The 21,152-nt window shown below is 41.5% G+C and overlaps 1 protein-coding gene across 2 annotated transcripts in view; it reads left to right on the forward strand.

Moving 5' to 3' along the window:
- The window catches only part of FAAH2 (fatty acid amide hydrolase 2), a 51,651-nt gene extending 34,157 nt beyond the window's left edge, over positions 1 to 17,494 (forward strand). The window contains exons 11-13 of one of the 2 annotated variants that reach the window (XM_087972376.1): positions 14,138 to 14,178; positions 15,348 to 15,453; positions 17,251 to 17,494. In XM_087972376.1, coding sequence (XP_087828502.1) covers positions 14,138 to 14,178; positions 15,348 to 15,453; positions 17,251 to 17,282 — 179 coding nt within the window. In that variant the 3' untranslated portion in view covers positions 17,283 to 17,494. Of the gene's footprint in view, positions 1 to 1,248; positions 4,037 to 14,137; positions 14,179 to 15,347; positions 15,454 to 17,250 lie in introns of those variants that run through there. The other variant, XM_087972377.1, reaches the window with a different exon arrangement.
- Positions 17,495 to 21,152: the final 3,658 nt, after the last annotated feature.

Below are 21,152 nucleotides of genomic sequence, written 5' to 3' on the forward strand. Positions count from 1 at the left end.
TCTGTCTGTCCCTCCCTCTCCCTTTCTCTCTCTCTCTCTCTGTGCCTCTCTCTCCCTTCCTCTCTCCCTCCCTCTCTCTTTCTCTTTCTCTTTCTCTGTGTCTCCTTCCCTTTCTCCCTCTCCCTTTCTCTCTCTTTCTCGGTGTCTGTGTCTCCTTCCCTCTCTCCCTTTCTCTCTCTGTTTGAACAATTTGTAAACTGCCCAGGGTTGCTAGGAGTTGGCCAACATATAAAGTTATTATTATGGTTCATCGCACAATCCTCCAGTTGGTTTAACTTGGATTTGGCATTTTTATCCATCCATCAAGTCCTTCCCAAGGGCCTGGGATAGGCAGAGGTGGAAGTGTTAAAGGTATTGTTGCATTATGATTATTTATACCAGGGCAGAATTCGACCCTCTGGCAGTGTTGCCCTTTTATATTTCCTCTGATCTCTAGCAGTCATTGGGTCTTTCATGCTGCATGCAGCATTCCTTCCATTCTTGCTTTCAATAAGCCCAACAATGAAGGCTGGAATCTTCCAACTAACTATCATAGCGTCATGTCTAAAGAATGATCATATGCTTTTCTAAGACGCTGAGCTTGTCGATCAGAAAGGTCGGTGAGTTTGGTGGTTCAATCCCTAGCACCCAGTAATGGAGTGAGCTCCCGTTCCTTGTCCCAGCTTCTACCAAACTAGCAGTTGAAAGCATGTAAAAATGCAAGTAGAAAAATAGGGGCCCCTTTGGTGGGAAGGTAACAGCGCTCCGTGCACCCTCGGTCTTTAGTCATGCTGGCCACATGACCACGGAGACTTCTTCAGACAGTGCTGGCTCTTCGGCTTTGTAACGGAGATGAGCACTGACCCCTAGAGCCGGAAATGACTAGCACGGATGTGCGAGGAGAACCTTACCTTTACCCTTCGTTGTGGTCCGCCGGCAGCCTGCGGAGATGGCAGCAGAGTCAGTGGGGAGGAACATGGGCCAGTCCAGGAGTGTGGGGAGAGCTCGGACGGGCGTCCTGCATCCGATGCAGAGATGGCTTTGTAATAGAGATGAGCACCGCCCCCTAGAGCTGGAAACGACTAGCACGTATATGCAAGGGAACCTTTACCTTTTACCTGATGTCATAATCCCAGAGAATCTTTTTGGAATCCCTTTGGAAGCTGCAGTTGCTCCAAAAGATTCCTCTTTAAATGCTTTATTCTGGTTTTACAGAAAAGCGTTCCCTACCTTTGACCTCTCTGTTGTCTTTTTCTTTTTTCTTTTCAGCCATCTTCAACATTCTGGGCTTACCAGTGACGCAGTGTCCTCTTGGCTTGAGCAAGGATGGACTCCCGTTAGGTATCCAGGTGGTGGCAGGACCTCATAATGACCACTTGACCTTGGCCATGGCACAATACTTGGAGAAGGCCTTCGGGGGCTGGGTTCCTCCCGGCCAATCCTAACGCGAATTTCCCGGGACCTGGAGACAAAACAAGAAGCACACCTCCCTATCTGTGAAATCTAGAGCTAGGTGTCTGGGCTTGAGGTGTCGAAGGGCCTTGTCACCTTTCCTAGGCAACCCAAGGGAATAGGCATGGGGTCATGAAGAATGTGTTGACCAGGTTAGATCATTTGCCAGCCAAGCCAAAGTGCTGAAGGAGTCAACTGGCTCTTCTCTTGAACTGACTTTCTTTCTTTCTTTTTCTTTCTTTCTTTCTTTCTTTCTTTCTTTCTTTCTTTCTTTCTTTCTTTCTTTCTTTCTTTCTTTCTTTCTCTCTCTCTCTCTCTCTCTCTCTCTCTCTCTCTCTCTCTCTCTCTCTCTCTCTCTCTCTCTCCTTCCTTCCTTCCTTCCTTCCTTCCTTCCTTCCTTCCTTCCTTCCTTCCTTCCTTCCTTCCTTCCTTTTTCTGCTTAGAAATAATTTTAGAACAAGAGAGATCTTGATGGAATTTCATTCCTCTGATAGAAAGAAAAGGAGAAACCAAGGCTCCCCTCTCAATTTGTGCCAAGAAAGAGCTCTGGGACCTTGGCTTTGCTTCACCTTTTCATGGACTTCTTACTCAAGTGGAGGTTGATGTTGATGGCGTTGGTGGGAGAAGCTACAGGCAGGAACCAAGCCCAGTGAAAGACATGTTGATGAGTTCAAGAAAACGTCTGGTAGAGTCTAAAAGTGTCTCAGTGTTCTGTCTAGGCACCTTCTTCTTCCATAGCAATTAGAGGAGGGTCTTTAGAACCGGGTGTTCAAGTCATGCTTTATGTTGGCAGAAGGACTTTATCCTGTGAATGGTTGATCCTTAACTGTTTTGCACACACTACTTTTTGGATTGGGGTGCCTGCGGTGGAAAACCGTGCACTTGATTCTCATGGGTCCACTAGGATGAAATATGTATTGCTGTCTTGACAAATCAATATAATGTAATGTATTACCTGACCCTGGAGATCTATGGTCTTGTTGATTTTTTTATTCACTTCGAACCATTGTCATCTTTGAACACCACCTGAGGCTATTATACCTGTTGTTCTCTCCTAGGCTTCCCCAAAAAGCACTAAGTCAATTCTGAGCCCCGGCAAAAACCCTCTTTTATTACATTAATGTGAATTTATTTCATTCACAGTCAGCGAACAGCTTGGCAAACAGTCTTGCGAAGATATACTAATTTAGCTCAGACCTTTATCAAGCCTGGAATGCTGCCCAGTAAATAATTCCATACTCAGTGCTGACAGGGAAGGGCTGGGTTATACAGACAAATCCTTACAAGGCTGGAATGAAGGAACGAGCAAGTTGTTTCCTGCAAAAGCCCCCTCCCCTTTTGCTTCTCTTTTAATCCTGGTTGAGTGGCCATTCATCATCTACCTCCCATGTCGAGCCTGAGTTCTTAATTGTGCCTTCCTTTTGGCAGCTCTGCTCATGCGCAAGCTGGGAACAGGTTCCAGAAGCTCCTCCTCCTCACTGCTGTCTGAGCCTGAAGGCAGCTGATGACTGCCAGCCTGCCCTGGCCCCATCTCTGCCTCTGATGCAGAGCCCTCGTCTGAGCCTTCCTCAGCCTCCAGGACTGGCCCAGGTTCTTTCCCAACCTCACTATTTTCTGGCCACCGGCGGGCCACAGCACCTGTCATGAATCAAATGGCTGAAATGGTTGAAGGTGTTGGGGCCTGTTCTCAACTCCAGGCCTCCGTAAGTATGTCAAGATGTATTTCCGAGATCTTATCCCCCACATGGAAGTGCTGTCCAAAGAGACCTTTCAGCACTTTATACCAGGGGAATCAACCTTCATTGAGGATTTTGATAGTGTTCTCACAAAATGACTTCCAGGGTGGGCACCGCCAGCTGTAAACCACCTGTTTTCCAGAAGTCAAGCTGCTGATGTTGGGTCACTTTGCCAGCAACTCTAACTGACCCCCTTGTCAAGCGCAAAGAGTCAGGACCACACATTAACTTCTAGTTAAGGTGATTTATTGGTCATGCCTATACAAAGAATCGCCAACTTGCAGTCAGCATTAAATTGGTGCTAGATAAGAGTCAATGGATATATCTGCTGAAAAAAGACTGCATTGGCAACAGGAATGGCATCCAGCCAGTAAACACTCAGTTTCATTCAGTTGCCCAGACTCCATCCCGCAAGGGATTATGAGACCATTAAAAGAAGACGATAAGAGTCGATGGAATTCAAAAGAGGCTGGACCTGGACCGCTTGTGGGAACATAATGATTCCGGGCTGATTCCTCTCTTGACTCCACCCACAAACTCTACCTGTCCTACACCCCTGTCCTACATCCTCTGATGATTTTTATTGCTTTATTGTTTTCCTAGGCAGGTGAGCATTATTCAGATGTAACTCAAGCTAGAGCCAGCCATGTTTAGATTGGAATCAGATGGAGGAGAGATTCTGACTGATACCAAAAGAGATATCAAGATGCCTACCCAACTTTTCATGCATCTTGCAATTGTTGGGAACAATTTTGTGGAGCCTGGTATTATTACTTCCATATTATGGGTGGAAAAATGGAAAATAATGGCTTGCTTGCATTTGCAGAGTAGCTGTAGCTAAATAAACTTGCTTGGGACTTATTATTCAATTTTTACCTTGTTTCCTTTTATTTATTAAGAGTCATGCTGGAGCAATGGTAGAATGCAATATTTGCAGGGTGATTCTGTGTCAGGTTTCCAAGTGATGAAATCCATTTAAAAAGAAAAGTACAAAGTCCATCTTCAAAAAAAAGATTTCTTTTATTTTGGAAAGCATCAAATTGGCAAAGTCCATGGTAATTCCGGATCTGACCCAATTCGGAATTACCCCACAATATTACAAGTTAGAAACAACCCTCAAAAGTCACCTTCTCGAATAGAAGTAATTCAATGTTGCTTGATGTCATAAATCTCCACCTCAAGGGATCCAAGCATGGACAGCTCGTTTCCCACGGGAAGAAAGATCACCTAGCCAAAACAACTCTTTATCTCCACTCCTCCCCCCTTAGGTATGCGGCAAGCCCGAAACCCTTCCCCAATGACTGCCACAGAGAAAGTAAGAAAAAGAATATTGCCTAACTAAAATGGCTACACATACGTCAATTTGGGGCTTGACGGTCTGCTTACTGCCAGGAGTTCTATCCTGATGAGGTCGGTCAAATGAAAGCCTTCCATCCTTCTGAGGTCGGTCAAATGAGGACCCAGATTGTTGGGCGCAAGATGCTGAGATAGTAAAACCCCTTAGAGAGGGCTCTAAAGCATATAAAGCAGTATATAAGTCTTGTTGCTATTGCTATTTTGGCTGTTGTTTTGTTTTCATGGAGAAGCTGAAACTTTTAAGGTGCTACGGAGCACTGTTAATCCTCTTGTTTTTAAACATTAATATGCTATAACGAAGCTGAACGTTCAATCCCATGCAATATGCTCTGCCCTTGGAGTTCTGCTACGCACGCCTTCCATGTTTAAGGTAATTTGGACAACATACATTCCTTTGCTGATGCCCCATGTAATTAAAAATTGTAATATTAAATCTCACAGTCACTTGATATGAAATTTTGAACACAACCAGTGTCACTATCCAGAGGGACATAAAAAGGAGCATGGGCAAGATTGTCTTCATTTGAATTATTGATTTATTTAATTGTTTAAAGCCTGCCTTAATCCTAGTACAGTCTGGGTAGAGACCAACAAACACAGACACACATTCAATTAGCAGTAAGAAGCAATAACCCAAGAGCAGTAGCTGAAATTTCTGTGATAGCTACCCTTTCAAGAGCCTGTATTGTGCAAAGGGAATGGCCTGGAGGGATAGGAGGAAAAACGGCTACCAAAACAACAGATAAAAGAACCCCAGTCCCAGTGCAGAACTGTAATCAAAGAAAATGTCTCGGACAAGGCACTCCCCGGTTCTCATAAACAAAATGGGAGGAATGGGGCAGTGCATTTAGACTTGCAAGACTGTTACTCTACCTTTATAATAAACAATAATTGACCTGCCTGCCTAATTTCCTAGTCAGGTCTACTTTGAAGACTGACAGGCTGAAAGAGTGTGGGACAGGCCAGATCTGACTTTATCTGCTTGCCAAATGCAAGAAGGTTGGGGCCAAACACATCTCCCAAAGGTCCAAGATCGTGGTAAGTATGAGAAGAACCACAGATACTGCAAAGCCAATCATAGCAGCATCCTGTCATCTTTAGGCTCATTCCATGAATATTCTACACTGGGGGTGCCCAACCCTATCTGTGGACCGGTATTGGTCCACGTCATGCCAGAAATGGCCGCACAAACAAGCTCCATCTACGGGATGCAAGCAGCACACACAAAACCACACTCCCTCCAGTCCATGGAAAAACCTCCATGGAACTTAGTTGCTGGTCCCCCAAAGGTTGGGGGCTGTTGTTCTACACCAGAGGTCTCCAAACTTGGCAACTTTAAGACTTGTGGACTTCAACTCCACAAGTTGAAGTCCACAAGTCTTAAAGTTGCCAAGTTTGGGGACTCCTGTTCTACACCATCCAAATAGTGACTTGCAAATCAGCACTTATTCAGATTAACAGAGTTGGAAGGAACCTTGTAGGTCTTCTAGTCCAGCCCCCCCCCACAAAAAAAAAGCAGGACACCCTACATCTTTTCTGACATATGTCAGTCTAGTCTCTTCTTGAAAGCCTCCAGTGATGAAGCTCCCACAACTTCCGAAGGCAACTTCTCTTCCATGGGTTGATTGTTCTCATTGTCAGAAAATATTTCCTTGTATCCAGGTTGAATCTCTCCTTGACCAGCTTCCATCCATTATTCCTTGTCTGGCCTTCAGGTGCTTTGGAAAATAGCCTGACCCCCTCCTCTCTGTGGTAGCCCCTCAAATATTGGAAGACTGCTGTCATGTTTCCCCTAGTCCTTCTCTTCACTAGACTAGCCATGCCCAGTTCCTGCAACCATTCTTCATATGTTTTAGTCTCCAGTCCTCTAATCATCCTGGCTGCCCTTTTTCTAGAGTCTCAACATCTTTTTTATAGTGTGGTGACCAAAACTGGATGCATATTTTAGGTATGGTCTTACTAAGGCTTTATAGAGTGGTATTAGTACCTCCCTTGATCTTGATTGAATCCCTCTGTTAATGCAATTTAGGATTGCATTAGCTTTTTTGGCTGCCGCCGCACACGGCTGGCTCATATTTAGCTGGTTGTCCACTAATACTCCAAGATCCCTCTCACAGTTACTGCTATTAAGCCTGGTTTCACCCAGTCTATACTACTTATAGAACATCCCAATGCACACATTCTGGGCTCCAACACGAGTCGAAAAGCTGAGAAAAATAAACTACTAGTCCCAGTAACTGATACAGATTGGATCGTGAAACATTATCCTGGAAATGTATATTTGCCTTCATTCACAAATATTATAAGAGAGGAAAAAAAGAAAGAAATACTGTATCACTTTTGGTTATAAATAGAATGTTAATAATAGGACTAGGACTAGAATGTTCTTAAAACTCTGCATGGAAGGAGTTGATTCGATAACAGAAAGTCCTACTTTAATTTCCTGGAAGGGAGCAGTTTTTTTTTTTAATAACAAGAATTCAGGTTAAAATCTTCAGCCCCTTCTGCAATATGAAGAGGTTCCTGTTTTAAGTATTAAGCATCGTGCAGAGAGAGGAAACTGCTACTTCATCATTTTTTTCTATTTTAGAGCAGAGGTGGTTGGAATAAGAATTATTTAAAAATAATAATAATAATCACACCGCACATTTTTACTTCGTTGCTGAATCAGCCCTTTTTCGCAAGAGACATTTTCCCTACAGCTTGGTGTGTATGGACTGTACCAGTAGAGGCTAAACCAATTTCGTTGCATACATGATGTACAATGACAGTAAAGGCTTTGAACTATGTAGCCAGCATAAAGCTTGGCATACATGTAGCATGGATCCCTGGTGGTTAGAATGCAGCTGTCAGGGTTCCAAGTAACATACCTGTAGCAAACAACCTCTGAGGCAGGTAGATTCCTCAACGAATAAATTTATTGGATATGTCATATTGGCACAGGCTGGTGAAAACCGACTCTGATTATTCCCGTAGTTTTCACCCAGTTAAAAGTAAAAGTTTTTATACTTTCTCAAAAACAGTCACATGGTTTAATCAGGATACTGTCTAGTTGCTAGACGACTCCAGTCCTCTCCTTCCAAGCATCTGCAGGAATGTCCTTGGTTCCCAAGAGAAAGTATTTTGTTTTGACTATAACACCCCAATTATCTCTATTCCCCCCCCCTTCCTAGTCCTTTCCCCATCCTAGCCTATCTCTATTCCCCCCTTCCTAGCCTTCCAGTGTGTCAGCGCTGAAGTCTCAAAATAGCCTCAGTCAGGCCAGCTTCAGGGCTGACAGCAGCATTACAGACAAACTCTGCCCACAGCCTAGAGTTTGATCCTGATGGGACTCAAGGTTGCCTCAGCCTTCCATTCTTCCAAAGTCGGTAAAAATGAGGACCCAGATTGTTGGGGACAATATGCAAACAATGCTTACTTTGTAAGCCATCCAGGCAGTTCACTATGAGGAGGTAGATACATCTAAAGGCTATTGTTATGTAGAAAAATAATCCACATTGTTCAATGGTATGCAGGACTGACCTTGGGAGACAGAAGGAAGAGCTGCAGCCCAAGCAACAGGCAGACAACAGGCAGCAGCAGGAACAGGGACTTGGTAAACATCTTAGAAGGGACCATCCCTCAGTTTTTGGGCCATTAAAGCGAGGGGGGGCCAAAAAGATGCACTTTCAGGTTTGCAACCTTATGAGGTAGTCCAGATAAGCAGCACACCCAGCATTAATTGCTCTAACTTTCTTGTAAGTTTACATCAACAGAATCTTGCAAGTCTGAAAGTATATTTTTCACCCTCCTCCCCCACTTATACAGTGCAAGAAACTGGATGCATTGGAGGAGATTTGGCCTGCCTGTATTCCTTCTGTGAACTTAGCTATTGCTTGTCTGACCTTGGGGGAACAGGTGAAAGACCATTGCTTAGCCTATGGTCTTTCACCTGTTCCCCCAAGGTCATTCACACCTATCATTACAAATGCAGCCCTGATTTGTCTTTGCTAATAAACTCAAAATGATGGAATTATTCCCCTTGCAGAATCGATCCAATCTACCTCTTCCTGTTTTGAGAGGATGCTGAAAAAATGTCATATGTTCAGAAAGTTTTGTGCAATAGAGAACTCTGATGATCTCCACCATAACTATGAGTGTTGGGCATTTCTCCCCTTTTAGGTTCATTGTGCTTGTGTCTTCAAAGTTGCGTTAGGATTGCTTTTGATAAAGTGAGATCTAAACATATGTATCGCCTGTATAATGGGTGTTTGCTTGTTGAGGAGGAACATGGAAAACCATACTTCCACATCCCTGCCCTTGGACAGCTTTCTCTGATGCCCCATTTTGCCTTAAACTAGCCATAGTGGTAAGACTTGATTAAATACTTTTAATCTGGAGATGCCTGACATCCAGAAAAAAAAGAACAAATTGAAGACAGGGCAGAGATGGATGTGATTATGGGGAAGGGAACTCAAGCAACAATAAGGTACTCCAACATACCAGGTCAAGATGGATGAGGATTTGAGATCATCTGTCATTCTCACTTCTCACAGATGAGCCACAAATGCACGTCTAGAGGGAAAATGAGTCTTTCAACATTGAGGATGACAAATGAGTTTCAAAAGAACTTCCATAACTTTTCTGAACAAGTTCATGCAAGCCTTTTTCTGGTTTCCTGCAATCAGAAACATTACAGAAAAGTTAATCCTGCCATAGCAGAATAATGTTAGGGAGGAGGAGGAGGAGGAGGAGGAGGAGGAGGAGGAGGAGGAGGAGGAGGAGGAGGAGGAGGAGGAGGAGGAGGAACAAGAAGAAAGAAGAAGGAGAAGGAGGAAGATGAAAAGGAGGAGGAGGAAGAGAAGGAGGAGGAGGAGGAGGAGGAGGAGGAGGAGGAGGAGGAAGAAGAAGAAGAAGAAGAAGAAGAAGAAGAAGAAGAAGAAGAAGAAGAAGAAGAAGAAGAAGAAGAAGAAGAAGAAGAAGAGGAGGAGGAGGAGGAGGAGGAGGAGGAGGAGGAGGAGGAGGAGGAGGAGGAGGAGGAGGAGGAGGAGGAGGAGGAGGAGGAAACAGAAGGAACAAGAAGGAAGAAGGAAGAAAAGGAGGAGGAGGAAGAAGAGGAAGAGGAGGAGGAGGAGGAGAAGATGGAGAAGGAGAAGAAGAAAGGTGCACAATGAAGTTACCACAGCTGAACTTTGAGGCAGATGTTTTGGGATCTGCTACCAAATGAAGCAGAGTTGGATTCCTATATGAAGAAATAGAGATGTGTGGTCTTCTAAAGAGTCCCCATCCCAGATCCAAGATCTAGTGATCAAATCCCACTGCGACCAGAAGTGTGGGATGGAGGGAAATAAGAGATGACAGATGCTACTTTTGGGTCATCCAACCACAACATAGATCTTCCAATATTGTTTGTTCATTGTGTAATAACACATTTTGGAAATACACACACACTCAAACCAATCAATAGTAAAGGATCCATCAGTCAAAAACCACACTGCAGGTCAGCATTTTTTAATGCAAGTAGAAGATTCTGGGAATGTTACTTAACTGCTGTGATACATCTATACCAGTGAAGTTCAGAATGGTTCAGGCAACGTTTTTTTTTTTTCCTGTTAGATTGTATGGATGTGAAAGCTGCACTTTGAAGAAATGAGATAGAATGAGCAATTGAACTTTGGTGCTAGATAGAATGAGCAATTGAACTTTGGTCACAGAAGAAATCCTCTGTAATTCTCACAGGGAACACTAATGATCAAGGCAATATAACATTTTTGATGTATTATGCGGAGATACAGTTTCCAGTTAATCATTGTTGGAGAAGTCAATGGAAAAAAAGGAAGAGACAAAAAGCAGCAAAGAGATCATCATTAGCAGATCTAAAAGGTTACATTGAAGACAGATCATTCTGGAGAAATATTTGGAGAACAATCACCAACACTAACACAATCAATGCATCAATAGAAGCCAACAAAGGCAGTCAATTAATGTCTTCCGGAAGTGATCAAGGCTGAGCCCTTCTATAGAATCACAGCCCAGTTACAACAATTGTAATATCTGGAGTCTACACTATTCTAACAAACCCTCCTTTTATACCTTATACATCATTTCACAACTCTACATGTTGTGGGATCTGTTGAAAGATTCATGATTCCAACAAAGCTTTATTAAGACGTGGGAATGAAATAGATCACTAAGGGGGAGATATTAGAAGGATGTTCCTCCTTTTTTTTAGGAAAGGGGAGATGATTTTTGCACAGAAGTAGTGTGTAAAAAGGAAATGCTGATTAGTTACTCATACCTAAAGAAAGCTGACATCCATTTCACTTTCAGTCCCATTCAGCCCAGGCCAAAACCATCCATTTCCAAAAGCATTTGACGTCAATTTACTGTTTCTATTCCAAGTTTGTCCGGATTGAAATAAACAGCGATGAAGTCTCCAGCCCAGGCCAAATATTTATCAAGGGCTACCTGTTCAAGCGATGATATAACTGAAGCACAAAAGGGGGAGGGTGGAAATGATGCACTAGGATGACAAAATGTGCAATAAGGCTTGTTGGTTTGTCACTGAAGTGGATGGATGGCTTGGACAATGAGAGTCATTTGCAAGTTGATGATAACGTATTGATCCTCCTGCAGAGATGGATGGATGGAGAAGGTATAAAAGGAGATCCCTTCTGCTCCTGAGTCTGATGACTGATCCAAGCTGCAGAGGCATCAAAAAGAAACAGAGATGCATCCCCAGATATTGTGTGTCCTGTTTATGCTTTCAGCAGGCTGCTGTATGAATGCTTACCCAGTTTATCCAGATATTGATGGCATGCAAGGTAAGGGCCTTTGCTTATCATGAATCCAAATGTCGTATTAGCTTTCAAGTGCAGAAGGTGTAACAAGAACCTGTTGGATCAAGGTCTTCTCCCATTGGCTGCCCTCCATCTGGGAACTAAGGGGTTTGTTCTTCTAAGATATCTGGAGGATGATTGGTAGGGGAAAATGGGTCTTGGGCACTCTCTGGTTTCCTAAAGTGGCCATGAATTTGGGGAGTCTATAAGTTAGATCAAAGGTCTTCAAACTTGACAGCTTTAAGACTTGTGGACTTCAACTCCCATCATTCCTCCTCCAGTCTTGTTAGCTCAGCAATTCTGGGAGTTGAAGTCCACAAGTCTTAAACTTGCCAAGTTTGAAGACCCCTGAGTTAGATTATACATTCAACAATGTTATTGCATCCAAGCAATTGGCTTCGGTATTGTACAACCAAGTCCCATGTAGGAGAAATTAAGCCAGGCTCCAGGCTTTGTCTACTTCAGCTATAAAATTATCTAATGCAAAGATATATTATTAAAATATATGGATGAATTTATGGAAAAATACTTCTGGGTGTCTACCCACACAAGGAGATGACCTAGGAAGACTGGTGGGTTTTATTGTGGTTCTGGACCCAGTGTGAATTTTTTCTTTGAAGAAAATGAAGAAAATTGGCTTAAATTTATCCCAGTCTTTGGTCCTCCATGGAGTTCATCTCTGACTTGGGCTGATATTATTACCAAGACATGATTTGCTGATAATACCATAAGATCAAAATAGAGTCCTTCAGCTTCTGTTTTCAGTATTGTCCATTTGTGTACTGGTCTGTCTACTTCTTCTTAAGATGTTTGTAGAGTTGGAAACCATCCCACCCCATCACTTCTGCTCAGATTTTGTGCCTACAGATTTTAACTTGGTAGACAATACAATGAGCTTCGTACCTGATGATGTACCTTCTATTGGGCTTCGTCAACCTCGGAACATGAATTCAGCTCACTCTGTTCTGGAAGAAGAAACTAATCAGATCCAGAAAGATAGATGGTGGAATGGTTAGTGAAGATGAAAGGTTTACCATCTTCTCCTTCCCCTTCCTCCTCCCCTTCCTTGTGACAATGCACGCAATGTGTTGAACAAGATTGCATCTTAATCTCAGTCCTCATTGCATTTCCATCTTCAGTATCTAGTTTAGAATGGGATTTTTTTTCTGAATTAACTAAGGGACATCCTTACTGCATAATTCATTTTCTCTTTACTGAAGGAAAACCAGGAATGATTTCCATACTAGTGTGAGAATCAAGGATGTAACTTATTGATCTATTAGATTCAATAAGTCCTATGGGTGATAGCAGGCCCCAGAAGAAAGAGATACGAACCAAAGTTTTCAGCTAGGATGGTTTTAAAATATACCAGAACTCATTTGTAATCCTGCTGAGCCGTTGCTAACTGTGAAAACGTATTTTTTGCAAAGTATGCCCTTGGATGGATAAGTTTAAAACAGGAAGAATGAAACTGTTGGAAATGAGGAACTGAAAGTAATGTACACAGGTGTGTAAGGAAAGTGACAGTGAAGTTGTGAAGTGTGTATGTGATTAGAAGAAAAGTATAAAGGATAGCGTTGGAGATCAGCTTGGGGCTCTTTGATTTATGGCAGTCCTTGCAGGACCTGTTATATGTTATTGGACCCCATTGCAATGGCTTATTAATGTATGTGTATTATTCCTATTATATCTTTTATATCTATTCATTTCTTACGTTCCAAATTATTAGAAACAATAAACCTCTGATCTTAAAGTAAGAATTTTTGTTTGTGTTGCTGTCTGTTTCCTATTGGTATTTTTTATGACACTAGATACAATTAGCTATTTATTTGTCCATGTCCTTCTGCAGCATAAAAACCACTTACGAAGTATTTTTGTTTCTGCTCTTAAGTTTTTCACGTTCTTACAGTTACTCTTACAACTAAAAAATGAATCGACATTTGAAAGGAATGGTGTTTGATTTAATTTATCCAGGGAGATCTGAATTGATACCTGATATCATTTTCTCTTCCTTTCCTTCTTTCCCTTTCTTCCCACTTTTCAAAGTCAATTATAAATATGATAATATCCATTCCCTCAATTTATTCTACTACATTCTTACATACAATGTTGATCTTAGACACGATAATTGCATGATTATTAACAAGGAACTCCATTCAGAAAGTTTGTGTTAATAGTAGTCAGTCCACCCATTTCAAATATATGTCTTCAATTGTGTTTGGATGGGGCCATTCCTAATGGCATAGAGCAAAGTTGCTCAATCTGTCTATCTTAGTTTTCCAAGACTTTATTTACTAATAAGAACATAATTTTATGAAACCTTCTTAACAAATGTTACTTATTCAAATATAAGCATAATCAAGATGAATAGATCCATAGATTTCTTGAAATTTGCATTAGCATAACAGTGGTGGGCCAACTCAAATGTCATCCAATTGTACCTATTTCCAGGAGCTCTTCATCACTGTATGGAGCAATTTCAAAAAATCAGATGCAATCAAAAAATGTTTGAGAAAAAAAAGACCAGATGCAATCAGCAATCCAGAGGCTTAAACTAGAAAGAGGAAGGAGCTAGTAAGGCATTCATATTCAAATCTATTTGGTGATTTGATGGAGTCAAGTGACAGATGCATAGATCATAAAACGTTCCACTAATATCGCCCACCTTGTCTTCGCTCTCTTTTGTTCTTGCAAAATGACCATGCAACATTTCAATGGTGTACATTTTCATTTTCTCTCTTTCTTCTTCTCTGTTTGGGGAGATAACTATTTCTGGATCTCTTTGTCTCTTTGTAGGAGGAAAGGAACCAAGCCAGGACGATTCCCCTTCAAATCTGGTGAGCGTTCTAGGCAGTCTGTCCAATTTGTTGTGTGTGAACAGGACTAATTTACACAGTGCACCCATCTGCTGTATGTATGCACAGACCAAGTTATTGCCCGAAGCTACTGAAAATGGCTGAACTTGTCAAATTTATTTTGCTTCATTTGCTCATTCTTTCCAATCATAAGTTCCTTTCGTCTGGTCTTGTTTGGATTTGAGGGTTTTTTTTTAAATTGAAAAATGCATATGTGTAGAATTCTGTGTATATTTCTCCAAGCTGGTGTTTCCTCACTTGCAAGATTAGCCAGCATTCGTGAGTTTTACAGATAATTCCACCCACCTACCTCTCATGTCTGGAACACATATTTTCAACAAAGATGCACCTTCTGTTGATAGAACACATTGTAAAATCCAGAGTAGTGCAAATTCTGTTTCTCCCTTAACAAAGAGGTTTAGTAGGGTCATGTTCCCCCAATAGAATTCTTTATTGGCCAAGTGTGATTGGACACACAAGGAATTTGTCTTGGTGCAAATGCTCTCAGTGTACACAAAAGAAAAGATACATTTGTCAAGAATCATAAAGTACAACGCTTCATGATAATCATAGGGTACAATAAGCAATCAGATCATACTAGGAAACAGTCAATATAAATCGTAAGGATACAAGCGACAAAGTTATAGTCATACAGTCACCAGAGGGAGGGGATGGATTATAAGGAGTGATTAGAAGATTAATAGTAATAGTAGTGCAGACTTTGTAAATAGTTGAACAGTGTTGAGGGAATTATTTGTTTAGCAGAGTGATAGCATTCAGGGAAAAACTGTCCTTATGTCTAGTTGTTCTGGTGTGCAGTGCTCTATAGTGTTGTTTTGGGGGAAGAAGTTGAAACAGTTTATGTCCAGGATGTGAGGGGTCTGTAGATATGTTCACAGCCCTCTTTTTGACTCATGTGGTATACAGGTCCTCGATTGAAGGCAGGTTGGTAACAATTGGTTTTTTTTGCATTCCTAATTATCCTCTAAAGCCTGTGTGTGTCTTGTTGGGTTGCAGAGCCAAACCAGACAGTTATAGAGGTGCAGATGACAGACTCAATAATTCCTCTGTAGAACTGGATCAGAAGCTCCTTGGGCAGTTTGAGCTTACAAAGCCGTTGGTCATCGTAACAATATTATTATTATTTTTAGATTGAAGATGTCAAGACAATACTATGGAAACTGGAAGCTGCAGATAAGCTCCGGACCCAAGCTTTTGTCAAAGCAGATCAGTCTCCTCAGAAACCAAACAAGAGAGGTGAGCTATCTTTGGGCCTCAATCACCTTCTCCAACGGAGTTGAGTTCAATCACTGGAGACTTCATAGACAACTCCCTGAGCTGGTTTGTCATTGCTTTCTTGCAGGATGTTTCCCACCCCCCAGCTCTCCAAGTTAGTCTTCTGTCAACTAAAAAAAATACTTCTTTGGTCTTTTTAGTTGGCAACAGAAAGGGAGTGGGGAAAGTAGTGCATTCCTTAAATGCTTCGGATACTTGCTAGGCAGCCGAAGCTGTTGGTGCACAAGATTGTTACTGGAGAGCATGATTGATGACTCCTGGCTATGGATGTGTCCCATTGGAGAATATACATCCAGGGGGTGGGGGGAAGACCAGGGTCAAGGGGGAAATGAATGATGTGTCTTAGAGTTGGCTGCACCCAGGTAATGCCGACATGTCACTCCTAATAAATCATTTTTTTTTTACTCTATGAGATGTGGCTAGAGACTTAGGATTTGAATGGGGGTATATTGTTGGAGCCTTGACATCTTCAGCTCTTGGACTTCCTGCTGGTCTCCCACCCACACTAAACAAATCATGATCTTGCTTAATTTTTTTTTTTTTTTTTTTGAGATCAGTTAAAATTAGCTTGGTTCTTACCCGAGGTGAAGAACTCTGGCCCATATAGAATAAGGATGGGCAATCCATAGCTATGGACACTCAGGTTACCACACCTCTCCAAAGCTTTTTTGCAGACTCCAAAGAATCTTGATATTGTAGCACAAGCAAAACATTTGCATTGGGAAGATTTAAAAATCAAAATCAAAATTCAATTCTTAAAAATACGAGGGGAAAGGATATTCTACACCCCTCAATTGAAACCATGGACGTTTCCTTTTTAAAAAAATATGCCCCAAATAAACACATAGAGCTGCCAATTATTTATTACTCCTGTAGTAGAACCTATACATGGTTGCTAGAGGGACATAGGATGATATGTATATCATGCCTGCATCATGTAATTGATGGGACTGACGTATTGGATCAAATGTCATGATTGCATTACGTTAATTGCGCCAGCTGTTCAGTGAGATTGTGACTCATGTATTGTTAGAGTTAGAGTTAGTATTCTTTATTGGCCAAGTGTAATTGGACACACAAGGAATTTGTCTTGGTGCAAATGCTCTCAGTATACATAAAAGAAAAGAAACATTCATCAAGAGTCAAGAATCATCAGGTACAACACTGAATGATAGTCATAGGGTACAATAAGCAATCAAATCATACTAGGAAACAGTCAATATAAATCGTAAGGATACAAGCGACAAAGTTACAGTCATACAGTCACCAGTGGGAGGGGATGGGTGATAAGGAGTGATGAGAAGATTAATAGTAATAGTAGTGCAGACTTTGTAAATAGTTGGACAGCGTTGAGGAATCATTTGTTTAGCAGAGTGATGGCATTTGTCATCCTGATGTCACTGTAGGTTGACATGAACACTGTTGATTGAGTCACCTTTTGCCCAAATTAACAATTTTGGTGGTGGGGTGGGGAGGTGACTTCATGGGTGGAAATATATCTGACCCATGAATGAGGATAAGATTGGGGGAGAATTCAGGGGGATTGATGGCTTTGATTTATATCTCCCCATAGGAGAGCTTCCTCTATCATAATACCCTTCCAATGTACGGACTCCAATCCCTTAATCCTCAGCCAACCAGAAGGTAGTTAGAGGACAAGGAGAATTCATAATATTGCGACTGTAACAGCAGAAGTCTCCTAAAGGGAGAGAACACAGACCTTGCTGTTAATAAATTTCATCTATTTCTTTTTTCCAGCTTGTTTCTGGAAGTACTGTGTCACCAACTGAACTTGGGAAATAGCTGTGCCTTGTCTGCTCAAACTGCAATTTCCAGCCCTCCCCCCAAAGAGAACATCTTCAGATCAAGCGTTCCAGAACGTGGGCTTTCACTTTTGCAGCCACTCATCACTTCCCCATCTAATCTAGATGAGCAATGTCATGTGGGTCAAGATTAAATATTTTGCATTGCACTATAAATAAAACACTTCTGATCTCTGTGAGTTTCAGTTTGCTTCCTGTTTCTCCAGCAATGTTTTAGTTTTACCGGGTAGGGTTGCTATCCCTATGCCCAACCCCCTCCCCGCAAATAATTTATCCAGACTTGGGATCGGCTGGGTTATCTCAAAACAGAGTTGGCCCAGGCGAAGCTCTTACGTTAATGAAGTTTAAATTAAGTTATAGAATAGAATAGAATTCTTTATTGGCCAAGTGTAATTGGACACACAAGGAATTTGTCTTGGTGCAAATGCTCCCAGTGTACATAAAAGAAAAGATACATTCATCAAGAGTCAAGAATCATCAGGTACAACACTTAATGATTGTCATAGGGTACAATAAGCAATCCAATCATACTAGGAAACAGTCAATATAAATCGTTAGGATACAAGTCACAAAGTTACAGTAATACAGTCACAAGTGGGAGGGGATGGGTGATAAGGAGTGATGAGAAGATGAATAGTAATAGTAGTGCAGACTTTGTAAATAGTTGGATAGTGTTGAGGGGATTATTTGTTTAGCAGAGTGATGGCATTCAGGAAAAAAAAACTGTCCTTATGTCTACTTGTTCTGGTATGCAGTGTTTTATAGTGTTGTTTTGAGGGTAGGAGTTGAAACAGTTTATGTCTGGGATGTGAGGGGTCTGTAGATATTTTCACAGCCCTCTTTTTGACCTGCAGTATACAGGTCCTCAATTGAAGGCAAGTTGGTAGTAATTGTTTTTTCTGCAGTCCTAATTATCCTCTGAAGTCTGTGTCTGTCCTGTTGGGTTGCAAAACCAAACCAGGCAGTTATAGAGTGATAGACTCAATGATTCCTCTGTAGAACTGGATCAGCAGCTCCTTGGGCAGTTTGAGCTTTCTGAGTTGGCACAGAAAGAACATTCTTTGTTGTGCTTTTCTGATGACGTTCTTGATGTTAGGTGTCCATTTTAGGTTTCATTTTATTTCATTAAGTGAAGTTTAAGATTGGGACAATGCTGAAGATGCTGCGAATGATCAAAACCACTGGAAAACATTGGCTGCCACATGTGCTCCACACGGGGCCTGATGATGATGATGATGATGATAATGATGATCTGTGTGAAGGCCTTCTGATGGTGAGCAATTTGTAAAAAAGGTGCTGCCATAGTCCATCTTGTAAAAGAGAGATGGCAGGTATCTCAAGCATTTTCCCACTGGAATCAAGAACCCAATCTCACCAAAACGGAATGACAGAGTTGGAAGGGACCTTAAAGGTCTTCTAGTCCAACCCCCTGCTCAGGTAGGAAACACTACACCACTTCAGACAAATGGTTATCCAATCTCGTCTTTAAAACTTCCAGTGTTGGAGAATTCACAACTTCTGCAGGCAGGTTGTTCCACTGGTTAATTGTTCTCACTCTCAGGAAATCTCTCCTTAGTTCTAGGTTGCTTCTCTCCTTGATTAGTTTCCACCCATTGCCTCTTGTCCTACCCTCAGGTGCTTTGGAGAAGAGCTTGACTCCCTCTTCTTTGGGGCAGCCCCTGAGATTTTGGAGCACTGCTATCATGTCACCCCTAGTCCTTCTTTTCATTAAACTAGACCAGGGATCTTCAAATATGACAGTGTTAAGACTAGTAGACTTCAACGCCCAGAATTCCTCCTCCAGTCATGTTAGCTCAAGAATTCTGGGTGTTGAAGTCCACAAGTCTTAAAGCTATCAAGTTTGAAGACCTATGGACTAGAAATACCCAATTCCTGCAACCGTTCTTTATATGTTTTAGCCTCCAACCCCCTAATCATCTTTGTTGCTCTTCTCTGTACTCTTTTCAGAGTCTCAATATCTTTTTTACATCGTGGCGACCAAAACTGGATGCAGTATCCCAAGTGTGGCCTTACCAAGGCATTATAAAGTAGTATTAATACTTCATGTGGTCTTGATTCTATCCCTCTGTTAATGCAGCTTAGAGCTGTGTTGGCTTTTTGGGCAGCTGCAGCACACGGCTGGCTCAAGGTAGCATCTTTTCAGATATATGGATTTGATTAAAAAGCATAAGCTTTTGTGATCCTACAGCTCATTTCGTCAAATGCAGAAGCTTCGTGTGTATCGGATGAAGCTTGTAAAATGTAGATCCTCCACATTGGATGACGAGAGCCGTAGTTCATGAAAGTTTATGCTTTCAACAAAATTTATTCCTCTGAAAAGATGCTACCAGTGACCTAATTTGTGATTACCACAGCCAAGCAGGACTCTTCTCCTGGAACTTTAGCTATTCACTTTTAATGAGCCGTTCTTGGAACTGCAAACTGAAGCTTCCTTCTCCTGAACATTTGGAGATAAAATTTAATTTTGCTTCTTGGAGGAGGAGAAAGCAAGCAAAGTTCAACAGCCTTCCTGACAGATTTATGATACGGGAAGAATATTTTCTACTCTTTTTCTCCTTCCTGTTCTACCCATTTTGTAAATATCGGAGTGGGATGAGGTTAGCATGAGTTCTTATTTAAGAAGAAAATTATTCAGAATGAAGGGGCATTGTAGGGGAAAAGCTGGCTTACAGTTATTTTGGTTTGAGATTTATCAAACTCCGTGTGCATCAAATCTTCAGCAATTTCTTTAATAGTGAGCCTCAAAAGAGTTCTATTATTTGTGGAAGTCTATGAAAATTCTCAGTCATTCAGGTTATGGTTGCCTCAAAAGTGTTTTTTTCCCCCTCAAATGGCAATGTGATTTTTTTTTGTTTTTCCTTGAAGACATTTTGCTTCTCATCCAAGAAAATTCTTCAGTTCTGACTAAAGGGTGGGGAAATGGAAGGATTCATATTCCTTGCCATTACCACTCAGAGAGAGTACTAATGACCAGATGACTGCAAAGGACCTGTTGCCTTTTGAAAAAGCAGCTTGCGGACATTATTTCTGGAATGTATTTTCTCTTGGATCTCTGCATTTTTGCATGTAATGTGTGACTTTAATATCTCTCGAACCAGCTACAAGATTTTAGCTGAGTTTGATGGAAGAAACACGTTGAACCTTTGAACCTTACATATCAGTAACTACCATCAATATCATCTAAGTCAGCAGTGGAGGTTGTATATAAAATAAAGTTTATTATCATTACAGGAATCCAAAGAAAACAGACACATTTTTTTTTAAAGCTAGGATTTTTCTTTCCTTATAGCTACAGAGGAAATTGAAAAGCTCTTAGAGATATTGTGGCTTAGTGTTTTGTGACTCCTAAGGTGTGTCTTGCATAAAAAACTCAGATGATTTAGGTTAAACGAAGATTTTCACTCTTCAATTGTGCAGTTTCCCAGTACTTAGTGAATATCTGTATCTTTGCTTTGCAAAGACTGATCTTATTCATCTACAGCAGGGGTGTCCAAGCTTGGCAACTTTTCAGATTTGTGGACTTGTGAACATGCTAGCTGGGGAATCAAATGAGGTACTAATACCACTCTATAAAGCCTTAGTAAGACCGCACCTAGAGTACTGCATCCAGTTTTGGCCACCACACTATAAAAAAGATGTTGAGATTCTAGAAAGAGTGCAGAGAAGAGCAACCAAGATGATTAGGGACTGGAGGCTGAAACATACTATGAACAGTTGCAGGAACTGGACATGGCTAGTCTAGGGAAGAGAAGGACCAGGGGAAGACAGGATAGCAGTCTTCCAATATTTGAGTGGCTGCCACAGAGAGGAGAAAGG

This window comes from Notechis scutatus, chromosome 10, assembly GCF_049901735.1.
Source record: "Notechis scutatus isolate UNSWTSFEM ecotype Mainland chromosome 10, rNotScu1.2, whole genome shotgun sequence".
Classification (NCBI taxonomy): Eukaryota; Metazoa; Chordata; class Lepidosauria; order Squamata; family Elapidae; genus Notechis; species Notechis scutatus.